This window comes from Gopherus evgoodei, chromosome 7 (genome assembly GCF_007399415.2).
Source record: "Gopherus evgoodei ecotype Sinaloan lineage chromosome 7, rGopEvg1_v1.p, whole genome shotgun sequence".
In the NCBI taxonomy this organism is placed as follows: Eukaryota; Metazoa; Chordata; order Testudines; family Testudinidae; genus Gopherus; species Gopherus evgoodei.
In genome coordinates, this window is record NC_044328.1 from 40,764,771 (window position 1) to 40,789,089 (window position 24,319).

General features: G+C 41.4%; 1 protein-coding gene across 1 annotated transcript in view; it reads left to right on the forward strand.

Annotated features, from left to right (window-relative positions):
- Positions 1 to 7,340: 7,340 nt before the first annotated feature.
- The window catches only part of UBE2D1 (ubiquitin conjugating enzyme E2 D1), a 35,624-nt gene continuing 18,645 nt past the window's right edge, over positions 7,341 to 24,319 (forward strand). Inside the window, exon 1 of the mRNA XM_030568125.1 lies at positions 7,341 to 7,534. Coding sequence (XP_030423985.1) covers positions 7,511 to 7,534 — 24 coding nt within the window. The 5' untranslated portion in view covers positions 7,341 to 7,510. The remainder of the gene's footprint in view (positions 7,535 to 24,319) is intronic.

Below are 24,319 nucleotides of genomic sequence, written 5' to 3' on the forward strand. Positions count from 1 at the left end.
ACAATTTTGTATTAATTGTATTGTGGTAGTAGAGTTCTATTTGAAAAGTGGCATCTGTGGAATAATTCCCATATCAAATGCCTTCAGTTTACAAGTTTAAAAAGTTCTTTCCTAATTGCTAGTTGTGCAAATTCAGCTTGGGATCTGAGAATCAAGCAGATTCATTCTTTCTCACGCATCATCAGTAATAGGGATCTGTAAGCCAAATTAGCCACTTGTGCAATCCAATGTCTTCAAACTATGCTACAGTGATGTTTATGTAACCCTTTGTTGTCAATGGGTTTGCACAAGTGTAACTGGTTGAAACTAAGTAAAGAAGTCTATTGATGATGCATAAAAAGAAAGAGAATACATCTTATTCTCTAGCTGCGGTGGCTCTGCAGGCTAACAGGAGTAAAACATTAAAAACGTACTCTTTCAACTAAAGCAATCAGATAATACTGAGCGGGGTGCAGATCTGTTTAGTAAAATGGTGACAGTTGTACAGTCACTTTTCCAGTGTTACCAACTCACAATTTTGTGATGTATCTCACTATATTTAAATCCCCATTCCTAGAGTTACATTATTAACTGAGAATTTCAGCTTTGAATTTTTTTAAAAAGCACATTTCTCGATCTCAGGGTTGCACAAAAAACTTGTAAACAATACCCCTAAAGGCTCAAAAACCAGAAAAATAAATAAATACCCAAAATATTTTATTTATAAAATCCCATGGTTTGGCAGAACCTGTCTCATAAGTTTAGAATGCTTGCATTTGGCAATACTGCTTTCCAGAGTACAACCACACTTTAGGGAAACAAATAAACTGTAACTACCCTTCTGCTGACTGTGTTCAAAGCAAACAACTTAAACGAGAGTTTTGCCTTGGAAGAGTGTCCACATTCTACTTAGACTCTGCAGATTGGAATCTAAAGTTATGATCTAAAAAGTGACAATGTACATTTGTAATGCAATAACTACACATTACCAAGCAAGCTGACTTTCCATGAGCCCGCTCCAAACTGTGGCAAAACACCTATATTCTGATATATAAATGTATAGAGGAATGAGACTGGCTGATGTACATATTACACTACCCTACTGTCTCTACTATTCCCAGATGTCAAGAACATCAGCAAATATTTGAGTGGTAAAACTGTAATAGTGATTTTAAGGCTATATACCCAAATGTCTTCAATCTACAAGTTACTCTGCAGTTGTCTTGTGTGATTAATGTTCATGTATACAAGCTGTAAAACTCTGTGTAGACTCAAGTAACTATCATAAGTTTATTACATGCTTTGGATCAGCCACCACAAGAAAGAAATATGATCAGTCCATCAAATGGTAGTATTTGTGATATAACCTTACTTTTCCCATTACTCGGAGTGATTCTGCATGAGTTTTAGAGAGTAAAATGCATTAAACCTGAACTGTCCTTGAGGTATAAGTGACCATCCAAAGAAGCATCTCCAGTATTATTCTTTCATTCAGTCCTGTCCAAAGAGAATAGGGTATGCAGAAAACTTCTCTCAGAAAGGGATTACTTAGTCAAAATGTTCACATTGAGAGAAGATTTTTAAAGCAACAAAGTCATACGCACTGAAGGACATTCTTTTCTTTTTGGAATGAGGCACTAACTGTCTTCCTCAGGAATGGATCCACAACCTTACTGTCATGGACAGTATAGACACTTTGGGCCCAAAAGGAGCCTCTCAAGGTCTTAGTTCACAGCCCCACTACTGTTCACCTAACAAAGTGAGGTGAGATCCATCTGGGAAAGAGGGAAGCTTGAACACAGAGGAATCTTCTCAGGCACTTAGGGGCGAAAAGTTTCAATCCAATTAACAGAGCCACCTTAGATCAGGTAACCAGCTGTGGAAAAGGTGATTGTTACTCAAGAATAATTTTGTTTTTCTGTCACTGATAGGGATTTTAAATCTTATGTATGTTTGTTTGTTTGTTTTGTGAATTCTGACCAAACAGCCAAGCACTAAAGACCTTCTTTTGAAGGAGTTTGTATTATGCTGATTGTCCAAAAGCAAGTCAAGAGTTTTGGTTGTTTTTGTTTATAAGAGGCTTTTCTTCTTTTAAAGATTTTTTTTTAAGATTATTTGGAATTGGGCTCTGCTATACTTAGAATTAAAAGGGGTTTACAACCCCTTTCTGTGCAAAAGGGGAAGGGGCAACTTAAACAGTTGATGGGTGTCTATCAAAAAACAGTGCACTCTAGCAGCAGATGCAACAGTTCTAGCAACTTCTGGTCTAGAGGTTTACTAACTCTGCCTAACCTGCAGTACCTCTTATCAAGCTCAACTCCATTTTATCCATTCTGAGCTGCTGTAAGGGCAACCAAGGAGCTCACCTTGCTATATTTGAATGGCGTACTACTGACAAAGGGGATTATGAGATGTAGGCCCACAATAACACATTTGTTGACAGGGGAAGACAAGCTATTTGCTGTGGCCTGGATGTTTTGATGATTCAAGACTACTGATTATGTTAAAACAGTCATGCTAGGTTGCCTCTGGAGTCTCTTCTGAAGAGTTTGATAGAACAGTTTTGCCCTGGGACTTGACATGCAATGCAATTCTATGTTCCTTATTATAGAGGTTTTGACTGCAATTCCATCATTAAGGTTGAGTTCTGTTTTGTGTTATATGGAAAATGTAACCTATCTGTCCCCAAACTAGCAGCACTTGTTCCATGAATAGAGAATGAATCTCCTGAGAATTTACAAGTAAATCTGATGGTTCAAACTAACTGGTTAGCATCTCAGCCTATTCTTTTTTCTGAATGATCTTACTAACAAAATAATACAGACATTTTAAACTTTCCATTCAGGTAAAATTAACTGAAATATTTTGTATTGGCTATATTTGGTGAAATTTGGTTGTAATTAAGCAAGTTATTAACAATTCCATCTAATTGCTCGGATAGTATAGGCTGTTGGTATTGCAGGTAATTTAAGGGGGGTTCATGGTGACATCACAGGTAACTCAACCAATCACCACTTCCTTTACAAACTGCTGCTATTGATTGTAATTGTGCAGTGGCACAGCAAAATTGCCAGGTTCAGGTGCTCAAATGTTAAGAGATTGTTTTAAAAACCATGAGATTTTAATTAATAAAACTTGGGTTTTTTTCTTTGCCTTATGTTTTTTAGGAATTCAGAATGTGTGAGTCACAGTTTAAGGCTTTTCTCTGCAATCCTGAGGCCTAGGAGCTTATGGTACTTTTGTAAAGTAAGATGAGATTCTCATGTAATCACTTGTGTCCGTGAGCAAGGGCATCACAAAAAACACCAAATGTCAGGACACTTCATACTAAAATTGCAAGAGTTGGCAACACATCATGAGGGAGACTGGACATGTGTTATTGTTCTTCAAAGTTTCTATCATTTATATTAAGGGTGCTGTGGGGGGCCTGTGGGCCCTGACCAGAGAATACATGATGGAGGGGTGGCCAGGCCAAATCTGAGCAGCTCAGTGACTCTGTGTGTCAGCTTGTAATGCTTCTCACTCACATTTGGCCTGACTGCCCCATCATCACAAGAGGGGATGGCCAGCCCAAATTTGAGAGGTGGTGTGATCCTGTGCACCTGCTCACCCCCCTCAAAAAAAACCAAAACCTTTCTGCAGGCCTTTCAGAACCCATGGGAATTGGTTAACCCCAGCCCCTGGGGGGAAGTGAAGCAGGAGGCTCCAGGAACCCCCAGTCCTCAGAAATGGGGGAGGATTGGATCTGGACTTTTGGTGCTTCATGAGGAAGTAGAAACATGGGAAGAGGAGGAGGATGGGGTCTGTGACTTCCAGAACTATCTGGCCCCTGCTAGGGATATTGTTCTTCAGCCTGATCGCCTCTCTGGGTAAGAGCTTGAGGCTGAGAGATCACAAGGGGAAGAGCTCAGAGCTGAGTTTGGGGCAATGTGGGGAAAGAGCACAGGGCTGGGTGTGGGGCAGCAGGGGGAGATTTAATATAAAGCTGGGTGTGGGGAAATTGGGGTCTGGGTGCAGGGGTAGAAAGCTTGGAGCTGGATACAGGGCAGGAGAGGAACAGCTATGAACTCCCACCTTAGGAAAATTCTGGTTGTGCCTATGGGTTTTGTGCAAGCCTGGGCTCCACAGTGCTTTTAAGGCTGCTCTGCTGGGGTAGTTGAGGCAGGAGCCGGAGAGTCCTTAAATCACGCAGACTTTGGGTCTCCGGGATGGGATTCTCCCTGCCTTCAACCTTTATGTAGCGCTGATCTTGCATATGCTTTAACTGCTTTGTGGTGTTCTAGTGATGCAAAGCAGCTGTAGATCCACTATCTGGCTGATGTACTCTGGCTACTTGATGTTTTGGTGTTCTGCTGAATCTTCCCTTAAAAGTTAAAATAAATTAAGAATGATACTACATATAATCCAATTATTAGAAATATTGCATGGTAGCATTTGCTTTGGGGGTATTGTTTAGTATTCAAGTATTAAATGTTTGATTATTTTCAAAAACTTTTGTTTTTTTGTTTGAGAATTTCCTTAGTGTTAAGATGGAGTTAAGTTTGAGAATCTATATCTCGTTTAAGGGTAAAAAACACTAGAGATACTTATTGTTATCTCAAAGCCAAGCATTGAAAACTCAGGAAATTGGGAGTTAAGGTTACACTTAAAAGAAATCCAAATAGGATAAGGTAAGATATGCAGTTAGGCATCCAAACAATCTTAACTCTGTCTTGTAGTAATACAACAAGAGGAAAGAAAACACAATAAAAATCTAATGTCTCTAAAAATCAGCATAAACTAATCTTGAACCACAAACATTAAAATGCCTTAATCATAGTCTTATGATTATTGTATGACACCACTACAGGGCAGAGTTAAGATTTTGTTTTAATCTATTTAGGTTTCTTTTAAACGTAACCTTAAATCTGAATTTCCTAGGCTTATAATACTTGGTTCTGGAATAATTACAAACAGCTGTGTAATTGTTATTGTCTTAAATTACTGATACTGTACCTACCAGACTGATGCAACCATAACTCCATCTCAATTATTTTGTTGTTGTTGTTTTTTGTCTCGGAATTCTAAGAAGGTCATTCTAATAATCAAGTGCCTCTTATGTGATTTTTTACTAGAATCACATGAGATGTCCCAGAGTGGGTAGCTCTGTGTTCATTAAGCACCTTTCAGATCCTTGTGTGCAAAACCAAGAGAGTCTGAAATTCAATCAAAAAAAGGTAGACTTCTGCCCTGCTTATACTAGATCTGATCAATCTCACCCAAGAATAATGGGGAATAAAACAAGCAATTGCTGCCTTTATCTGAGGCTGGAAGCATAACAAAATAACTTGACTTCATACAACCCAAAACTATTCCACTGCTAGTACTTTGTCCTGATACAGAAGATGCCAATTGGATTCTCTTGGTTTCCAGCACTTTATATGGATATGCTTGTGTGTCGCCTCAGCAGAGTACAGAACTAGATTATGACTATTGCTCCAGGCTGCTCCTGCCAAAGACATAATCTCATGAGGTTCTTCTATAAATCAATGTATGTGCAAGGCAAGTGAGACCAGTGGGTGGCTGTCTAGGTCTTGGGTTGTCATTGGTGATGGAGAGCAGATATTGCTTTGCCAACTTATTGGACAAACAACGCAATATAGAAAAACAAATTCCTATTTTTCTGTTGCAAATGATGTGGGAATAGAGCCTTCTAAAGCGGACTCTCACAAGATGTCACAGGCTTAGGCCCAATACATGAATATGTGGTCTAATATGAATGGAGCAGGGTTACAAATAAAATTATAGTGGAAAAATAAAATGGGGTCCCTAATAACGGGGAAAATTTCTTGCGAGAAATGTGCTTGACAAATGATGCCAATAATTATATACTAATTTTAATGAATTTTATAATCAGACATGCAATTAAAATATCCACAGATGCATAAATTTGGAATATTCTATTAAAATAAGTGTATATCTGGATGAGCAATCTTTCAATGTTTGTTTTTAACCTTTTAGGAAGATCAGAGATGAGTGTAAACAGTGTCAGGAATTTTGCAAATCATATGAGACCTGACTTTCTCAAGAACAGTGCAGATGATCTAACTTTGGTGTAAAAATAGTGTAACTACTTCCCAGGCCGATTTATGCTTTGAACTGTGTACTAAACTAACTTGTTTACAAAACTAGTTTAAATGTATGTAGCTTAGCCAAGGTTTAAAGCTGACATTCAAGGGAAAATAATATTGTCCAAGCCCAATTTTATTTCTTTATTATGCATAAAGACCTGCTAAAATTTTAAGTATTATTTTTTGTTTGTGTACATTAGAATTTCAGATCCGGCCTACCATGTTTTTCCTGGGAGAATCTATTGACAATTGGAGAATAAGTAGCATTATTGCCTCACACTCACATGAACCAGGAGTGTGGCCAGCTAAGAGATGTGTAACTAGACTATTTAAAAACTCCTTGTTTTTGTTAATATTTAGTTATTTAACTCCAGTAACTGTCAAAAGATGGGAGAAAAGATTTCATTGTGAAATGCATGTCTCTGTGTTTTCATCGATTTCAAGAACAGAAGAGACCATTATGATCATCTAGTTGTATAACACAGGCCTAAAGTAATGATTGGAGCATATCTCTTTGAAAAACATCCAATCTTGATTTAAAAATAGTCAGTGACATAAAATCCACCACAATCTGTGGTAAATTGGTCCAGTGGTTAATTACTAGATTTTTTTTTAATAATCATATGTGTATGGGTGCTATTAGAATATAAATAATCATCATCAAACAGCAAACATCTTTATCATATTAATGTTTTTGACAGCATAGAAGTGAGCTTGCAAATTACTTGGATAGGCTGGTTGCATATTGTGGCAGTGTTAAAATCAGTGCAGCTTGGTCTTTTCATTGCTATAGTCTTCCTTAGCTATGTCTACACAGGGGACATTTATTAAATATTCCCACAGCAACATCTGGGAGAACCATTTGGAATTTTTGAGTAAAGTTCCATAATGAAGAAGACAAGGCCAGGCTTCAACCTAAGTGCCCCAGGTGTTTGGTTGGTGGGGGTGGGATCAGGGTTAAGGTTGTGGGCACTTTCCATCCTGTCACATCTCTGTAGCAGAGAAATGACCATGGAGCAGATGTAACTGTAGCTTTGAATTTGCTCCTTGCTTTAATCCCAGGGTACAGGGCCCTTGGGCTGCAGTTGGCAGTAATTGCCATCTCCCCTTCGCGCTGCCGGATGCGTGGGCCTGCAGGCTCCCCAGTAGGACTGTAGGGGGCGCTGCCGCCCTCCCGCCTCCAGACTACATTTCCCAGAATGCAGCTGGCGCGGGGCTCCGTCTATAAGTAAAAGCGGAAACAAAAGGGCCAGCGAGTGAGAGCTGAGAGGATCCGGTCCCGGTCCCGGTCCCGGTCCCTCACGCCCTGAGCCCGGCCTCCGCCCGGAGCGACCGCACGCGCCCAGCTGGGGAGTAGCCCCCCGCTGCCGCCTCCCAGACCCCCGAGCCAGAGCGCGTCCCCGCCTGCACTATCGCCCTCCATGGCGCTGAAGCGGATACAGAAAGTAAGTGCGGGCGCGCCGGGCCCTGCAGTTGGGAGCCGGGCGCCGGGCCTGGGGCTGAGCCGCGGGGAGCCCGGGCTGCGGGAGGCGGGCAGAGCAGGGCGCTGTGGGATCGGGCGGAGGCTTATGTCGGGTGAGAGCGGGGCCCCAGGGGAGTTGCGAGGGGAAGGAGCTGGGGTGGAGGGGACAGGGAGGTTCGTATTGTGGGAGCGGGGCTGGTGAGGGGAGAGGGAGGATCTATTGTAGGGGAGAAGGTGATGGGGGAGAGGGAGAACTGTAGGGAAAGGGCTGTATGGGAGGGGAGCTGGTGAGCAGGAGAGAGGGAGGATCGTACTAGAAGGGAAGCCGGTGGTAGGAGAGAGGGAGGATTGTATAGGGGAAGAAAGGCTGTATGGGCGCCGAGGAGAAGAACTTCATGTATCAGAGGATAGAATAATGGATGTTGAATCTTGGCCGTAGTTCTGCTCCTCGGACTAATGGGGCTTTCATGTCTTTGCTATACCAACGGGGATATGGATAGTTCATTACTTCTGAGAGACTGTTCTTTGTTTCTCCTCCCCCATGGAGGAGTAGCACAGTAGAGTAATGATGCTTCGCAGCTGCAGGGCAATCTGGATAAAGTTTAACACTATATGAACACTAACCTTCACGAGGCCCACATGAGGTGGGCAGTTACAGTTGCCTTATACTGGGGGAAACTGAGTCACTAAGCAGTTGAAGGTTTGTCTATACAAGGGAAATATTGTGTGGTGCTGACAGCAGGTGTCAACAATGCAGTTTAGTTGCAAATGTAAACAAGAGGGAACTGTATTCAATGCCACTTCAGAAACTGCTTTAATTCTGGTACTGCCAGTGACTGGCTTGAGGTTCCTTAGGTCAATGGCTGAGCTGAGAGTAGAATTTGGGAGTTCCCGTTTCTCAGCCCTTACCTTTATTCACCAGATCATGTTCCTTCTAGACAGGATCAGTGTTTTGGTGGAAGGATCGTAGCAGTTCTGACGCATCCTTCATTAATCTCAGAGGGACTTTGTGTGGGTCTAGTTCTTCTTGTTCCCCTCGTTGGTAACAATTGCTCTCCTAAATCTTATTTGTTTTGCTATCACATTCAGAGCCTGCTCAGTAAAGCAGCTTGCGACGATACTTTAGTTGATCATTTCCTTCCCAGCGTTGCATAATGTGTGCGAAGGCTGACGGTGCCTCACTTTGAAGGAAGGAAACTATCTTATTTAGGCCATGTCTAGGTTACAGGTGTTACAGTGCCATAACTATGTTGCTGTAGCATTGTAGTGTATGTGCTTCCTAGAGCAATGGAAGGGGTTTTCCCATCACTGTAGGAACTCCACCTCTGTGAGGGCTGATCTACACTACAGTGGAAAATCGATCTTAGATACGCAACTTCAGCTACGTGAATAACGTAGCTGAAGTCGAAGTATCTAAGATCGAATTACTCACCGTCCTCATGGCGCGGGATTGATGTCCGCGGCTCCCCCTGTCGACTCCGCAACTCCATTTGGGTTGGTGGAGTTACAGAATCGATATAAGCGCATTCGGGGATCAATTGCTACCCACCGATACGGCGGGTAGTGAAGACGTACCCTGAGTGACAGAATTTATCACATCCCTGAGCACTATAGCAGGCGTAGGCAACCTATGGCAGGTGTGCCGAAGGTGGCAGGCAAGCTGATTTTCAGTGGCACTCACACTGCCCAGGAACTGGCCACCAGTCCGGGGGGCTCTGCATTTTAATTTAATTTTAAAATGAAGCTTCTTAAACATTTAAAAACCCTTATTTACTTTACATACAACAATAGTTTAGTTACTTATTATAGACTTATAGAAAGAGACCTTCTAAAAACATTAAAATGTATTACTGGCACGTGAAACCTTAAATGAGTGTGAATAAATTAAGACTCGGCACACCACTTCTGAAAGGTTGCCAAGGCCTGCACTATAGTTACGTCGACCTAACTTTTAAGCGTAGACCAGACCTCAGATAGTCCTGCCCCAAAGAGCTTACAGTCTTTTTGCTTTTTCTCTATTTGTACAGTGCCTAGCACAATGGAGTCTTTGTCCAGGACTGAGACACCTAAGCACTTTGATAATACAGATAATAATAATAACAACAATTAATACATCACTTAGGTGCCCTGCTGCTGCCACATTAGGTCCGACACAACTGCAGTGGAAATTAGCTACTACTAACCACTGTGATGACTTCTTGGCTATCATCAGGGTATCTTGTCATGGTCTGTCTGAGGAGCATGTTTCTATCTGGCAACTTTATCACATGAAATGTACAACCTGGACATTTAGCAGGAACTCTGCACCAAGGAAAGACCAGACCAGGTCAAGGCACGGTTGTTATGTCAAAGCAAAGTAAGCATAAATGTAGGGATTTTTTTGTTTAATGAGGGTGTAGCAGAGGAAGAATTCTTTCAGTCGTTTTTAGGTTAGCACCAACAATCAAGGAAAAAGCATGTGTGTAGGATATCCAATTTTTAATTAAAAAAAAACAAACGAGGAGTACTTGTGGCACCTTAGAGACTAACAAATTTATTTGGGCATAAGCTTTTGTGGGCTAAAACCCACTTCATCAGATGCATGCAGTGGAAAATACAGTAGGAAGATGTATATACACGGAGAACTTGAAAAAATGGTTGTTGCCTTATCAACTCTAACGAGACTAATCAATTAACGTGGGCTATTATCAGCAGAAGGAAAAAAAAACTTTTGTAGTGAGAATCAGATATCTCATTTCAAACAGTTGACAAGAATGTGTGAGTAACAGTAGGAGAAAAATTAGCATGAGGAAATAGTTTTTACTTTGTGTAATGACCCATCCACTCCCAGTCTTTATTCAAGCCTAATTTAATGGTGTCCAGTATGCAAATTAATTTCAGTTGTGCAGTTTTAATTTGTCATTAATGTCAGGGGATTGATCAAAATTACTATTGACATCTTTCTTCTCTTGAGTGTAAGTCTATACTGTTATGACTAGGGCTCCATGTTCGACATGGAGGTTGCGGAAGTGACGGTTTCCGTGATTTCCTGTAACCTCCATAACTCCTGCAGTGGCCCGTGTGGCTGATCCCAGGGTTGCCTGAGCAGCTGGCCCCAGAGCCAGCTGCATAGGCAGCCCTGGGGACAGCCACACCGACCACTGCTGGAGCGGCTCTACAACCCGCTGCTGGAGTGGCTCCGGTGCTGGCCATTACTCTGGCAGCTTAGTGCAGGTGGCCTTGGGGACTGCCTGAGCAGCAGTCCTAGCAGTGGCTGGAGCGGCCACTGGTCTCTCTGGGACTCCCCCCACAGCAGCAGCCGGAGTAGCTGCTTGGGCCCCTCTTCCCCCTGTGGCAGTCCCCCTGGAGTGTCTGCTCCCACCCCACCTGTGGCGGCAGCACCCACCCTAGAATTCAGTCATGGGTATTTATGGTAAAAGTCATGGACAGGTCATGGACTGTGATTCCTTTGTTTCTTGCCTGTGACCTGTCCATGACTTTTACTAAAAATACTTGTGATTACATTGTAGCCTTAGTTATGAGCCACTAGGTCAAAGGTAAAGTACCATCATATGAAGTACAGGTATCAGGCCATTATGCTGATGCAGAAATATTATAATTTTGTTACTTATAACTTTTTGAGAACATAGCTAACTAATCCTGGTTTTCTGTACAATAATGTTCTGTCCACAACTAGAAACATTGTCAACCTATTTGGCCCTTAAACATATCACAAATGAGTTTGTAAATGGCATCTGTAAATGTCAAGGATATAAATGACAAAACTTTTTTTTTTAAAAACACTTTTCTTTCCCAAATACTACATGCCCTATCAGAATCAGTCTTTCACTGCAACAAAAGCTAGATGTCTGTTATGAAAGGTAAGAAACCATGGGAGCTCAGAATATTTATACCTATAGCTTATCTAAGGTTATAAAACTGATATGTACTTCATCTTGCTATTGTTGATGCTGTGTAATTAGTGTTTTCATCTAACACTATTTTGCTCTGTTCACATGAATAATTGTTTGATTTCTGCATTACTGTACGGTTGATGGTGGAAATGGAGGTTGGTTGTTCTGTAGCAACCAGTTAACATGCAGTTAGTGAAACTGTGACTTCCAGTGTACCAACTGCTGAATGTAAAATCAAGAGATTAAAGCACGAGCTGGAACTTGGGAGATCTAAGCCTATTCTGCCACAGAGTGTATTTGTGTCGTTGAGCAAGTCATATAGCCCTCTCTGCGTCATTTTCCCATCTGTGAAATGTAAACAATTCCGTCTACTTCACATGGGTTTTAAGGTTCACTTAAATGTTAGCATAGTGCTTTGAGGTCATTGGATGAAAGGTACTTTATAAATGCAAAATATGAGTGTATTTAAAGTTGTTTAAGTGTTGCTCTAGTGCTTTTTTTTGTTGCTGTCTTCATTACAAATTGGGACTGCTTTAATGACAAATAGCGAGCATGGAAATGGGAATGTCGAAATTGCTGTCTTGGATCAGGTCCTGTCATCATCAGCCTGTCTCCAACAGTGGCCAGTACCAGATGTATCAGAAGAAGATGCAGGAACCCAACAATGGGCAGATTTGGGTTTTTTTGCCCCCCACGTTAGGTCTTACCCTGATCTCTAATATATGGAGACTGACTTAAACCCTGAAGGATGAGGCTTAATATTCTTCCAAGTCATCATCAATCATGATAACTCTGGTTGGTTGTCTTATCCATATAAATTTAAAATCCCTTTTTGAATCTTGCAAAATTTTTGATCTGACTTTCTTTGGCAATGTTACAGTCTAATTATGCGTTATGTGAAAAAAGTATTTCCTTTTATCGGTTTTGAATTTGCTATATTTTGATTTCTGTGACTGACCCCTTGTTCTTGTGTTATGAGCCAAGGAGAATGGACACTGAGGCAATTTATCTACATCAGTGGTTTTCAAAGTTCAGGTCACGACCCAGTACTGAGTCGTGGAATGCAAGGCACTGAGTCACGTTGCTCAGCACCCAGGGACCCTGACGGCTGGCAAGTAAAAACTAGTAGTCCCTACCTGTTCTGACACTGCGCTGTGCCCTGGAGGCAGCCAGCAGCAGGTCTGACTCATAGGCAGGGGGGTCACGGGGCTCTGCATGCTGCCTGAGCATTGGCTCCGCACTCTCATTGGCCGAGAACCGGCCAGTGGGAGCTGCGGGGATGGTGCCTGCCGGCAAGAGCAGCATGGAGCTGCTTGCGTGCCTCTGCCTAGGAGCCAGACCTGCTGGCTGCTTCCGGGGTGTAGTGCCAGGACAGGCAGGAAGCCTGCCCCTGCACCCTAGCTGTGCCACTGACCAGGAGCCACTGGAGGTAAGCCTGGGCCCCAGTGTCCTGCCCCAGCCCTGAGCTCCCCCAAACCCAGATCCCCTTCCTGCACCCCACCCCCTCATGCCTGGCCCCATCCCAGAGTCTGCACCCCTAACCCAGAGCCCTGACCCCCTCCTGCACTACAACCCCCCACCCAAGTCCAGAGCCCCCTCTCATACCCTGAACCCCTCGTTCCTAGCCCTGAGCCCATTCCACACCCCCAACCCCCTCATCCCAAGCTCCGTTGAGTCACGGGCATCAACAATTTTATTCAGCTGGGTCTCCAGAAAAAAAGTTTGAAAGCCACTGATCTGAGTCATTCTTTATCTTATATACCGTATATACTCAATCATAAGCTGGTTTGTTTATAAGCTGATGCCCCAAGATGGATAAGTAAAAATGGAAAAATTTTATAACCCGTTCATAAGCCGACCCTATAATTCAGGGGTCAGCAAACTTTGGCTCCTGGGCCATCAGGATAAGCTGCTGGTGGGCAGAGACGGTTTGTTTACCTTGAGTGTCCGCAGGCAGGGCAGTAAACCTAAGTAAACAAAGTGTCCCGGTGCATTACCTGCTTACCCTGACAGGCCGGGACAGCAACTGGTGGGGAAATTTTTTTGAGAGGAGAAGCTGGGAGTCAGGGGAGTAACCTCTGTGACCACCTCTCACATTACCCACCCCTAGCCTGGAATCCCCACACTCTCCCCATCCCATCCCTTCCCACCTTATCTAGGAAGGGCCAGGGGAGGATGTCTCTGGACTGGCTGGAGCTGTTCCGGTGAGCTGGACCCAGAGCTGCAGCTGCTTCGGAGGCTGGGGGCAGAGCAGCGTGGCCAGAAGCTGAGAGACTCTGGCCTTGCCTCCTCCCTTCTGGCTCTGCTGGCTGTGCTGCTTTTCTTTGCTCCCTCTGCTGAGGGGAGGGGCTGTGTCCCACCTCTCCCTCTCTATACCCGTTCATAACCTGACCCCCTTCTATGGGGCTTCTCTTTTTTACTAAAAAATTCATCTTATGAACGAGTATATAATGGTACTTTTATCATGTCTCCTTTCTAAGGTAAAGAGTCACAATCTTCTCTCATCTTTTTTTTTTTTTCGTACGTGAGTTTTGCCAGGCCTTTTCTGAACCTCTTCTTAATTCCATGCTTTTGTTTGTGATGGATGGATCAGTATCGCATGCAGTAATCCAAATGAGCGCAACACTGATTTTTATATAAAGATGTATTTTCTGCATTAATATGCATCCCATTCCTTAAGTATCCATCTATTTTGAATCTTCCTTGTGTTGAAGTGAACACCACAACTTATATGGTCAGAATATTTTAAGGAATAGCATTTGTTATGTGCTTGAATGACTTGTGAATAAATTTGCACACTAAGCGCTTGTGCTGTCTACCTTGAAGCTTAGTTTGGTTGTATAACACTATCTTAAATACACAATTGTTTTTAATCTGAAATAACTTTGAAGAAATGCCAAAGGAGGAGTGCGATGGGGTGGATGAGACATCAAAGTCCTGCCATGCTCGTCCCAGGTAAGGAGCAGTTGGAGAGGTTGTCCAAATAGGCAGCCAATCAGGGCCCGATAGGGCCCTATAAAAAGGAACTCCGGAGACAGTGCAGTTCCTTGCTGGAGCAAGAGGGGTGCAGAGGGACTCCTGGCTGGCAAAGGGAACTGCAGCACAATGGATAGTTCAGTGCTAGTAGGGAGCATGGAAGAGCTCCTGATTGGCTACTGAGCCTGAGCTTAGAAGAGCCCTGAGCTAAGGGTAAGGCATCAGTGAAGGCTGGGGCCACGGGGAAGTGGCCCAGAGAACTGAAGATAGTTTTACTAAAGGGACACAGTGGCACGTGGCTGCTATTCCGAAGGTTCCTGGGCTGGGACCCAGAGTAGTGGGTGGGCCCTGAAACTCCACATAGGTCATTGGGAAAGGGCCTACAATTGGACATCAGTAAATCTCCGGAAGGGGACTGAACTGTCAGGATGCCCAGCTGAAGACTGGGGCCAAACCAGACTAAGCGGGCAAAACCAGTGCCTCCAGGGAGGATGCCCTATGGGTACAGCCCAATGGCAGGGTTGGGACTATTTTAAAGACCGCCGACACACCCAGCCAGAGGGGGTGCTCATGAGAGGTGGGTGCCAACCCCATTACAAGTAGATATGGAAGGGCAGCTGAAGTTGCTAGGTCCAAAATTAGACACATTTTTCTTCTCGTTTGGGAAGTGAAGATGGTTTTCTCAGGTCTCTTCCCAACCCCCTTTTTTCCCCTGCCAGCACCTCACCCTCTCGAAATTCAAACACACAAGAAAAAAGGGGGGAAGTGTCATCAGCCGAGCCTCATGAATGGTACTACAGTAATAAATTAGCAGGCATGGGGGTGAGAAAAATAGCAAGGAAACAGATTTCACTTTCAAATGGGTCATTTAAACTAATGGAAAACCAGTTAAAAAAAAATGAAATATTCTGACATTGTCTCCTTAAATGATGTACAGTTTTCCTACATGATTACAAAATCTAAAAAGACTAACTCTAGATGAAAGTCTCTTATAAAATTTAGTTTTAAGTTGGCATTTGTAGCCCATCTGAGAAGATGACAACTAGAACTTACTGACTTTTCAGGTTTACTGTAGATGTTGGTGGTTATGTTGTGGGGCCTCAAGTCTACTGAGGTATGTAGAGGGCTCTGAGCAGATAGAATTCAGTGAGGTCTTCATAGCTTTAGCAAGCACCTCAAAGAACTCTGGGAAGAACAAAGGGCTGGCAGATAACATAATGAAGTCACTTAGAAATTCATGTCTATCTAGACATACTGTCTCTGGCTGAGCTTGTGTGTTCTTATGACAACTAGAAATTTTATTTTTTAAAAATGGCTATGGGACTTGGGAGTTCTGTGAAGTGTTTGCTCAGATTAATAGTTCTAATAACATCTATGTTAAAGATGGCAGTACCTACTAAGGAAATGGAGATGTAATGTACAATGAACATTAATAAGTGAACATATTTTCTTGTTTTTTTTAGTGTTAATTGGTGCTCTAACATCTCGCTAGTATCAGCATCATAATTTCTGCTGTACCATAACTTTTTCTTGGTGATCTATCCTGTAACAGTGTTTCTTCTCAGAGGTGTACAGCACACAGGCTCCTAGAGCAAATTAATACCAGAAAAGAGGTATTCTACACCATGGGAGAGGTATAGTAGCCAAACCAGCCAAAAGCTAATGATCAGGAGATAATTGTAAATGAAGGACTCTCACATATTAGTGAATAAGTGAACGCAGAACAGTAAGGCTTGTCCATTGTGTCCTCGCTACTAGACTAAACTTCACCAATTGCTCTCAACTCTGTGAGAAATCTGTTTTTAGTCCCTCCGATTAATCTGTCTCACACTAATAGGGACTCTTTGACCCCCTGTGGTCAGTGATCTGCTTTGCCATAGGACACAAGAGTTGATAGATTTGTCATCAAAATCATAGATTTAGACTGCACAATGTCTGATCTATACTGGAAGGTCCTTAGGGCAGGAACAGCATCCCCTATTATCTGTGTTCTGTGCAGCACCAAGTACGTAGTCAGCACTAAGCAAATAAAATATATATAAAATTCACTTCTGAAACTTTTGATGCTTGTAAGTTCTAATTGATTTCATAGTGTATAGTAATGTGTTGCAGTGTAAACTAGATTTGGGAGTTCTGCAGGTGAGTCTTTTGTAACTAGCAAATCTTCAAAAATTGGAGAGGCTACCCCATTTGGTGCAAATTATGAATATGCAGGTTCTAAGGTCTTGCTGTATCTAACATTAGGTAGCTTAGTGAATTTGTTCACATGGCTCTTCTGTGGAGAGCTGTTGTCCAATGGTTGGTGCTCAGAACCCTTCATTTTCATCTCTGTTCATGGACTTTATTATCGGCTTACTGTTGAGAAGATGCTTTCTTTATAAGCCACTATTTTTCCAGGGCTTACTGCTAGTGATCAAGAAGAAATGGGGTTTCTGATGCTTGTTCATAGCTCAAACTTAATTATTTGGAAGTACTTGAAAATGTCTTTTCAGCTGTTCTTGTTATTAGTGTGGAGGAACTTGTTTTTTTTTAATTTCAGAAGAATTATTTTTTTAAATTTAAATAAGTGGCTTGACACATTTTTGAAGGAACTAAGTTTAAAAATGAGGGATAGTGTAGTCTTGTGTACACAACTTTCATTTTTTCCACTAAATTGAAATGTAAAGAAGCGTTCATACACTTTACTGTGAGTGAAATAACACATCTGTTTTTCAGTATATAATCGTGTGCCTACAAATAGTCAATCATACACTAAGTTGAATCGTACTATTCAAAGAACATTTTCATTTTTTCCTACAAACCAACAAAAGTCAATATAAAAAGAGAGCAAAATTATAGTTGCCCATATAAATACATAATTGTGAAATTCTAACCCATAACTCTGCTCCAGGTTAATCAGACATTTAACCTAGACAGTAACATACATGTGTAGGGGAAAATATTGTCTGAGAACCATAATCTAAAGCTTGGTCATTCCAGCCTGCAAAATGTTAACCGCAATGTCTGATTAATAGTTTTCTTTGTATTGAATTATGATGCACTTGTCGGATGATAAAAGGTCTGGGGAAAAGGTAAAATTTTATTTAAGCAACCTGATATGACGTGTTAGTCTGTGTTAAGCTTTTTAAATTCATGGAGAATTAAGAATCATTACATTTTCATGGTAAGATATAAGCAGTGCATTTAGACACTTGTGGGAAGTTTAATTTCAGAAGCAGATAAACCAGTAGTTGTCTAGCGGGAATCAATAGAAAGTGAGGTTGTGATGTATAATTACACACAAGCAAAACATAAAAAGTGTAACTATAGTAAGCATGGGACGTGCACTTAAATTTTAAATATTAGGGCAAGGAGGAGGGAAGGTTTTCAGTGGAATTTCTTATCTCTTTCGTTATAAAAATTCTAAAAACCATGTTGATGATGGTTGATGGCATTGGCTTCACTCTTTTGTTAGTCTTCAATAAAAAAGATTGGATTGTGTAAATGGAACACTTGTTTGAATCCGTAAATTCTAGAGCTGATCTCATGTTAGAGTATCTGGACTAAAAGATTTTATGGCATGTGCCCACATTAATCAGAACAATTGGTTATAATAACACACATTGAAAGTATAATTTAAAATGAGCTATTCATCTTAAATATTTCAGCAGTCTTTCTGTAATGAACCAGTGGCTAATTAAGTATACTGATTGAGCATTGACTTCTTAGAATAGGAGATGGTGAAATCTTATTTGAAGGGAGTATTACATTTAATTTCTTCCCATGAAGTGAAAGTAACTATAAATATGTTTCAGTTACAATGCAGACAAGAAATGCAATGCTTCATACACCCCTTGTCACTTGCTCAGTATACAATAGGCAGTGCCTCCCTCACTGAAATGCGTGAATCCAGTGCTCATGCTCTTGGGTATGCTATGTTGTTAATAAATGACTATAGTCTCACTTTAAGGAACAAAGTAACTTTTATTTTCCATCCCAAAAATTTGTCCACGAGCTCTTACACTCTTGGCAGCTATTGAGTTTGTTTCTAAACTTTAATTTATAATCAGTTTTTGTTAACTGAACATGAATACAGTAGGTACTGATAGTGGCTTTCAGCAACAGCAAGTTGTTACCCAGTTTGCATCGACTTAAAAGATTGTTTGGACTTACCCCAAAAGAGTTGATTTATATATCTATATCTATAAAGAAAAAATTGCACCCATCTCTTCCCGTTGTACGCACGTGTTCGCTGCTATGACTTAAAGTAATCTTTCCCATTTAATGAACGTCTTCTAAATCACTGTAATGAATCATTATTCCCCTTCCATACCTTAATCAAATTTTATTCCTGCTAGCAAGTTGGTAAAGACACCTATTCAGTCCACTGTGACTGGAACTTCAGAAACTTAACACGCTAAGTTCAGAGAGAATACATCTCATGACCACCTGAGTCAGAACTTAAGGATTTTATCCTCCCATGTTACCAGCCCTTTTTAGAAAAGAAAAAAAAATAAAATGGAAACAGTATTGATTCTGCCATGTTCCTTTCCACTTGTGTGTGTTGTGACAAAATTCCTCCTCTAACTTGGTGGGTCCTGTGCTTATTGGTGGATTTGCACACCTCAGTGATCTTCCCCTCTGGTGGAACCCAGAGTCTGGGTCAACTCCTCCTGTGTCTGATCAGGAGTTGGGAGGTTTGGGGGGAAACCGGGCCCGCCCTCTATTCCAGGTTCCAGCCCAGGGCCCTGTGGATTGCAGCTGTCTATAGTGCCTCCTGTAACAGCTGTATGACAACTACAACTCTGTGGGCTACTTCCCCATGGCCTCCTCCAAACACCTTCTTTATCCTCACCACTGGAGCTTCCTCCTGGTGTCTGATAACACTTGTACTCCTTAGTCTTCCAGCAACTCTCACTCTCAGCTTCTTGCTTGCAGCTCCTCACACACCCACCACAAACTGAAGTGAGCTCCTTTGTAAACCCAGGTGCCCTGATTAGCCTGCTTTGATTGGCTGCAGGTGTTCTAATCAGCCTGTCTGCCTTAATTGGTTCTAGCAGGTTCCTGATTACTCTAGTGCAGCCTCTGCTTTGGTCACTTAGGGAACAGAAAACTACTCATCCAGTGACCAGATATTTGCCCTCTACCCCTCCTGTACCCCACTGGTCTGGGTCTGTCACAGTGTGTATGACCGCTTGTCCCAGTGGAGAAAACACTCAGACCTTACCACCAGCCTCTTAGTCCCACCCTAGAAAAAGTGGTAAATGAAAAACACCCCTAAACATTTGATCTTAATCCTTTTTTATCTAGGGCAAGGATCATGTCTTCCTATGTCTGCGTGTTATCTGTCACAGTGGCCTGTGCAAGCTACTGCAATACAAATACTTAAAACATCATAAATGACATATAAAAGTGAGGGTAGAAAGATCATGGGAAAGAGTGGAAAGGAACATGGCAGAATCAATACTGTTTCCATTTTATCTTTTTTTCTTTTTCCAAAAAGGATATGGTAACATGCGTACCTAAAAAGGGATGATAACATAGCAGCGAACACATGCGTACAACAGGAGGAGATGGGTGCAATTTTTTCTACATAATGGGAATGTATGAAATTTTCCAGTACCAGACTAAACAGTTTTAGTGACTGAACTAATATCTAATTGTTAACTTTTAAGTGGACAAGACTATTTGTAACTTTTTAACAATCTGAGCAAAGTGTCTATTCAATCTAAACTTCTTAACATGACCTTGTTGATATACACCGTTACCTTATATGCAGTCACTTAAGTTTTTTGAGAGCCTGTAGAGCAACAAATGTTTCTTTAAAGTTTGTGGTATGAGTCTTAATCTGTAGACCTAATTGTACCTAAAGAACTTACATATTCTAAAAATGAGACTAGGTTATTCTTCATTATATTCCACGTAGGCATTTATGCAGGAAGGAGTCACTGTTAAAAATAATTCTTATCATACTGTTCAGTGGAAATCTGTGTGTGTGTGTTTGTACATTAATGAATGTCTGGCTTGTATATTCCACTCAGTAGAAATAATCACACTTATTTCACTGGCAGTTTATCTAAAGTGCAAAATACTGATACCCCTTTTCGCTGGAGCAGCTAGCCAAAAATTCAGTGTCTTGTGGGCTGTTCCAGTGATGATGGAGCCAGGTACCTCTGATGCATGGAGTCTTGTTTATTTACAAGGAATGTGCAAAATCCAATTTCACTGAACACAGAAGGAACAAAACAGGAAGCAGTTTCCTTGTTCACAGCCCCAAACCTCTTTCAGCCAGCAGCAGATCCAAAACCTCTCTAGGCTTCTCTCAGGGCCACCCACCATGCTGGTCCAGGCTATATCTGGAGCTTCCTTCTATTTCTGTATGCTTCTCTGCTGGTGTCATTTCCCCTCCTCACTCCCCTTTTCAAACAATACCTGTTAAGCCCTGAGTAGTGGCCTTGGGTGTGCCTTTATTTTGGGCAGTGACATGGGCCTGTGGTTTGATTTGGAAACTATTATTTTGAGAGCTTAATTGTTTCTACCATCTTAAATGAAAAGCAATGGTTAAGCCTCATTGAAGCTGATGTGTGTAAACCAGCCTATATTAATAAAAAAACAAGATGGCTTTCAGTATCTATGTAGCAGTTAATTTATCAGTGTATCTGTAAATGATTGGAATTGCTGTTTATAGTTTTGTTGGAATAGAAGTTTTAAATTTGATCTTAAATGCTGGGTGATTAGTTATGTGAATTAAGTAAGAGTACACTTCACAGTGATGGATACCAACTGTCTGTTAATTTGAAAAAGACTGGAACATCTTAATGGAAGGACATGTAGAAATGATTAAGTCTTTCAAAAGATCTTAAATTATTAAATGAAAAGATAAACCACAGGAAATACATCCTTTCCTATGGTGCATCTGATGCTTTCATAAAGCAGTCAGTTAAGATTTCCAGTAGGGAAATTCCTAATACTAATGACTTCGTATTAATTCCTTTCTTAATTCCCTTCCTTTTCTAGCTTTGGGAAAATCCACAAGCACCTCTCTGGTACTCTTGCCTCCCCTTCCGCTAGCACTGCTCTTGCTATTCTATCACTGGTGGAAATGCTAATGTAGACCAGGCAAAGGAGCTTGTTCTCCAACCTTGCTCAGAGTGGTAACTTCTAAACCTGATCTAGGCTTCTAGTTCCTCCAACAACTGGAGCAATGGTGAAATGCCTCTGTAGGCACAGTCCTAAGGTGCAGGAAAGCAAATTGGAGATATATTCAGAATAAGTTTATCTGGCAGTGCTTAATTGGCATTACAAGTCTACATCAAAGTGTGTTCCTGAGTTAGTGGTGGGAGAAAAACTTGGACTGTGTAGGGATCATTTTGGAAAGGAACTTTGAAGTCAGCAACTGTACGAAAAGCTTGGGGAAACCTCCAGGAGTTTGAGATCTTTACAATAAGGAATATAAGTTGCAATATCCATGGCATCTAAATATAGAAGTAAATCAGGGTGGATTTACTGCAGTTTATTCATGCTGCTCCTTAAAATTCAGTTGTTAGATAGGAACTGGTAAGTATTTGTTTATAAATTCTCCTATTGTGTGTTCCTGCAAAATATTGCCCTTTGCTATACATGGTGTTACTGCTCATATTTTGCTTTAACTTGTCATTTTAAGCATGATAAAGTTTTGTATCTTCATACCGTTTCTTTTTAACCAATTATACATAGAGGATTATAACCACAAGATTTTAGTTAATAATGCCTTTATGAACATCTGCAGAGAAAATAGAGGGATTGGTGGAAGTGTAAAGAAATTTAAATTACCCTCTTGAGAAATGCAAACACTTGTTAACCTTTCTGCTACTAGGAACAAACCAGCTAATCCTCCCAAGTAGGGAAAATATTGAACAGACTCATGACATGTTGAATTCCTGCATGATAGTTGAGTTCTGTTGTGGTCCTCACCTCTACTTTGAAACGGATTAAGGGCAGCTCATAGCTATGTCTTTCATGGGTGTGAAAAATCCACACTCCTGAGAGACATAGCTATGCCGACCTAAGCACCAGTGTAGACAGTGGTAGGTTGATGAAATAATTCTTCCATCAGTTTAGCTACTTCCTCTTAGACAGGTGGATTAACTACAATGATGGGAGAAGGCTTCCCATCGCTGTACTGAGTGTCAACACTGAAGTGCTAAGCAGCGCAGCTGCAGTGCTTCAATTGTGTTGCTGTAACATTTTAAGTGTAGTCAAAACGTTAGGGTTTGTCTAATCTGGGTAGCTAAAAACCACACTGGCTATGCTGGTGAAACTCCCTAATGAAGACATGTCCCACAGATACAATTTATATCTTGCAATGATGCAGATTATTCTGCACTGAAACCATGTTAACTTTCATCTCTGCAAGTCATGGTTTATATCTGTGCAGCATATCTACGCTAAACACTTGCACCCATTTAACTACATGGAAGGCTAAAAAAGTCAGTGTAGACAAGGATTTAAAGAAAGCAGTTAGTCCAGTACATCTATCTTTTATTAAACGGTGAATATTTTTTTTATGCTGTGTTCTTGAAAAAATGTAATTGTCGCCCAGTTTGACCAGCCTCCCAAACGACACTAGACTGGATCAACATCCTGCATAACTATCAGTGGCACAATTTTTGGCACAGCCTCATTGATTTTGTCAGCAGATATAGACTAGATTTGAAAAGAAACAGTTTGTCCAATGAACTGATAGCTACCAGGCCTTGTTACAATACAGAAATTACTCTTTGCTGAGCAAATAGGAGACCGCATGGCTGCAATTGAACATGGCTTAACTGTGAGTGTAGGCAAAGATAAACCACATTCATGATTTGTTCTTGGCTACATTAGCAGTTCAATATTAATCTCTGATTCAGCTCCACTTGCTAAACCCATTTTGTCAGCAAAAGGTAATTTTTGTAACATAGGCAAAGCTTTGGAGTCTATTTATAAATGTGTGGAAGAATCTGAGACTTGGTTTACGCTAGGAAATTAGGTCAGTATAATTATGGGGCTCGGCATGTGAAAAATCCGCCCTCCTGAGTGATGCAGTTAAACTGACCTGTAGCCTATGCTAGATTGATGGAAGAATTCTTCTGCCTTTTGAGGAGATGGTTGTTCCACTGCTGTCGGTAATCCATTCTTCACTGAAGTGCTACAGGCATAGCTGCAGTGGTTTATGTATGGACAAACCCTTAGGGCATGGCTGCACTTGCAGATGTAGAGTGCTTTGAGTTAAACCAGCCTTCATAGAGTGCAGTAGGGAAAGCGTTGTAGTCTGGCCACACTGACAGCTTCCAGTGTACTGGCGTGGCCACATTAGCAGCTCTTGCAACGGCCACAGAGAGCAGTGCGTTGTGGTAGCTATTGCAGCATGCAAGGGGCTGCAACATGCTTTTGCATGTGCCTAATTTCTAGAACAGGTAGGTATTTTTGACTGGCTTTAATAAGTAGGACCTAGAGAAATTTCTCCTCTAAGTTCAAAAATTGCTTTGATGCATGCATTTAAGTGACTCAGATGCTGGGGTAAATAGATTTGTTTTCAGTTCAAATCCTAATCGTGGAAACAGTTGAGCCTTTGCTAGCAATTTTTGAGTGGGAAGAGAGAGTCAGTAGTAAAGCTGCAACCATAGATTCTACTTAGGGAATAGTATGGGAAGCATTTGCAGACCTCTTTTATTTTATACTCAAACTTGTACCTTTAAAAGTCAGTTAACCACCCGAGTGACCTGTACCCTAGCATGCTCTATTACTAGCCAGACAATTTTAGGAAGAGTATCTTTTTAAAAATACTTTTTATTAAAATAACCAGTGACCAATTAGGAGAGGATATCGGAATATGGGAATCTTTGTTTATATTTAGGTAAATTGCATGGAAACCCAAAACTGGGGTAGGATTATAAATCAAG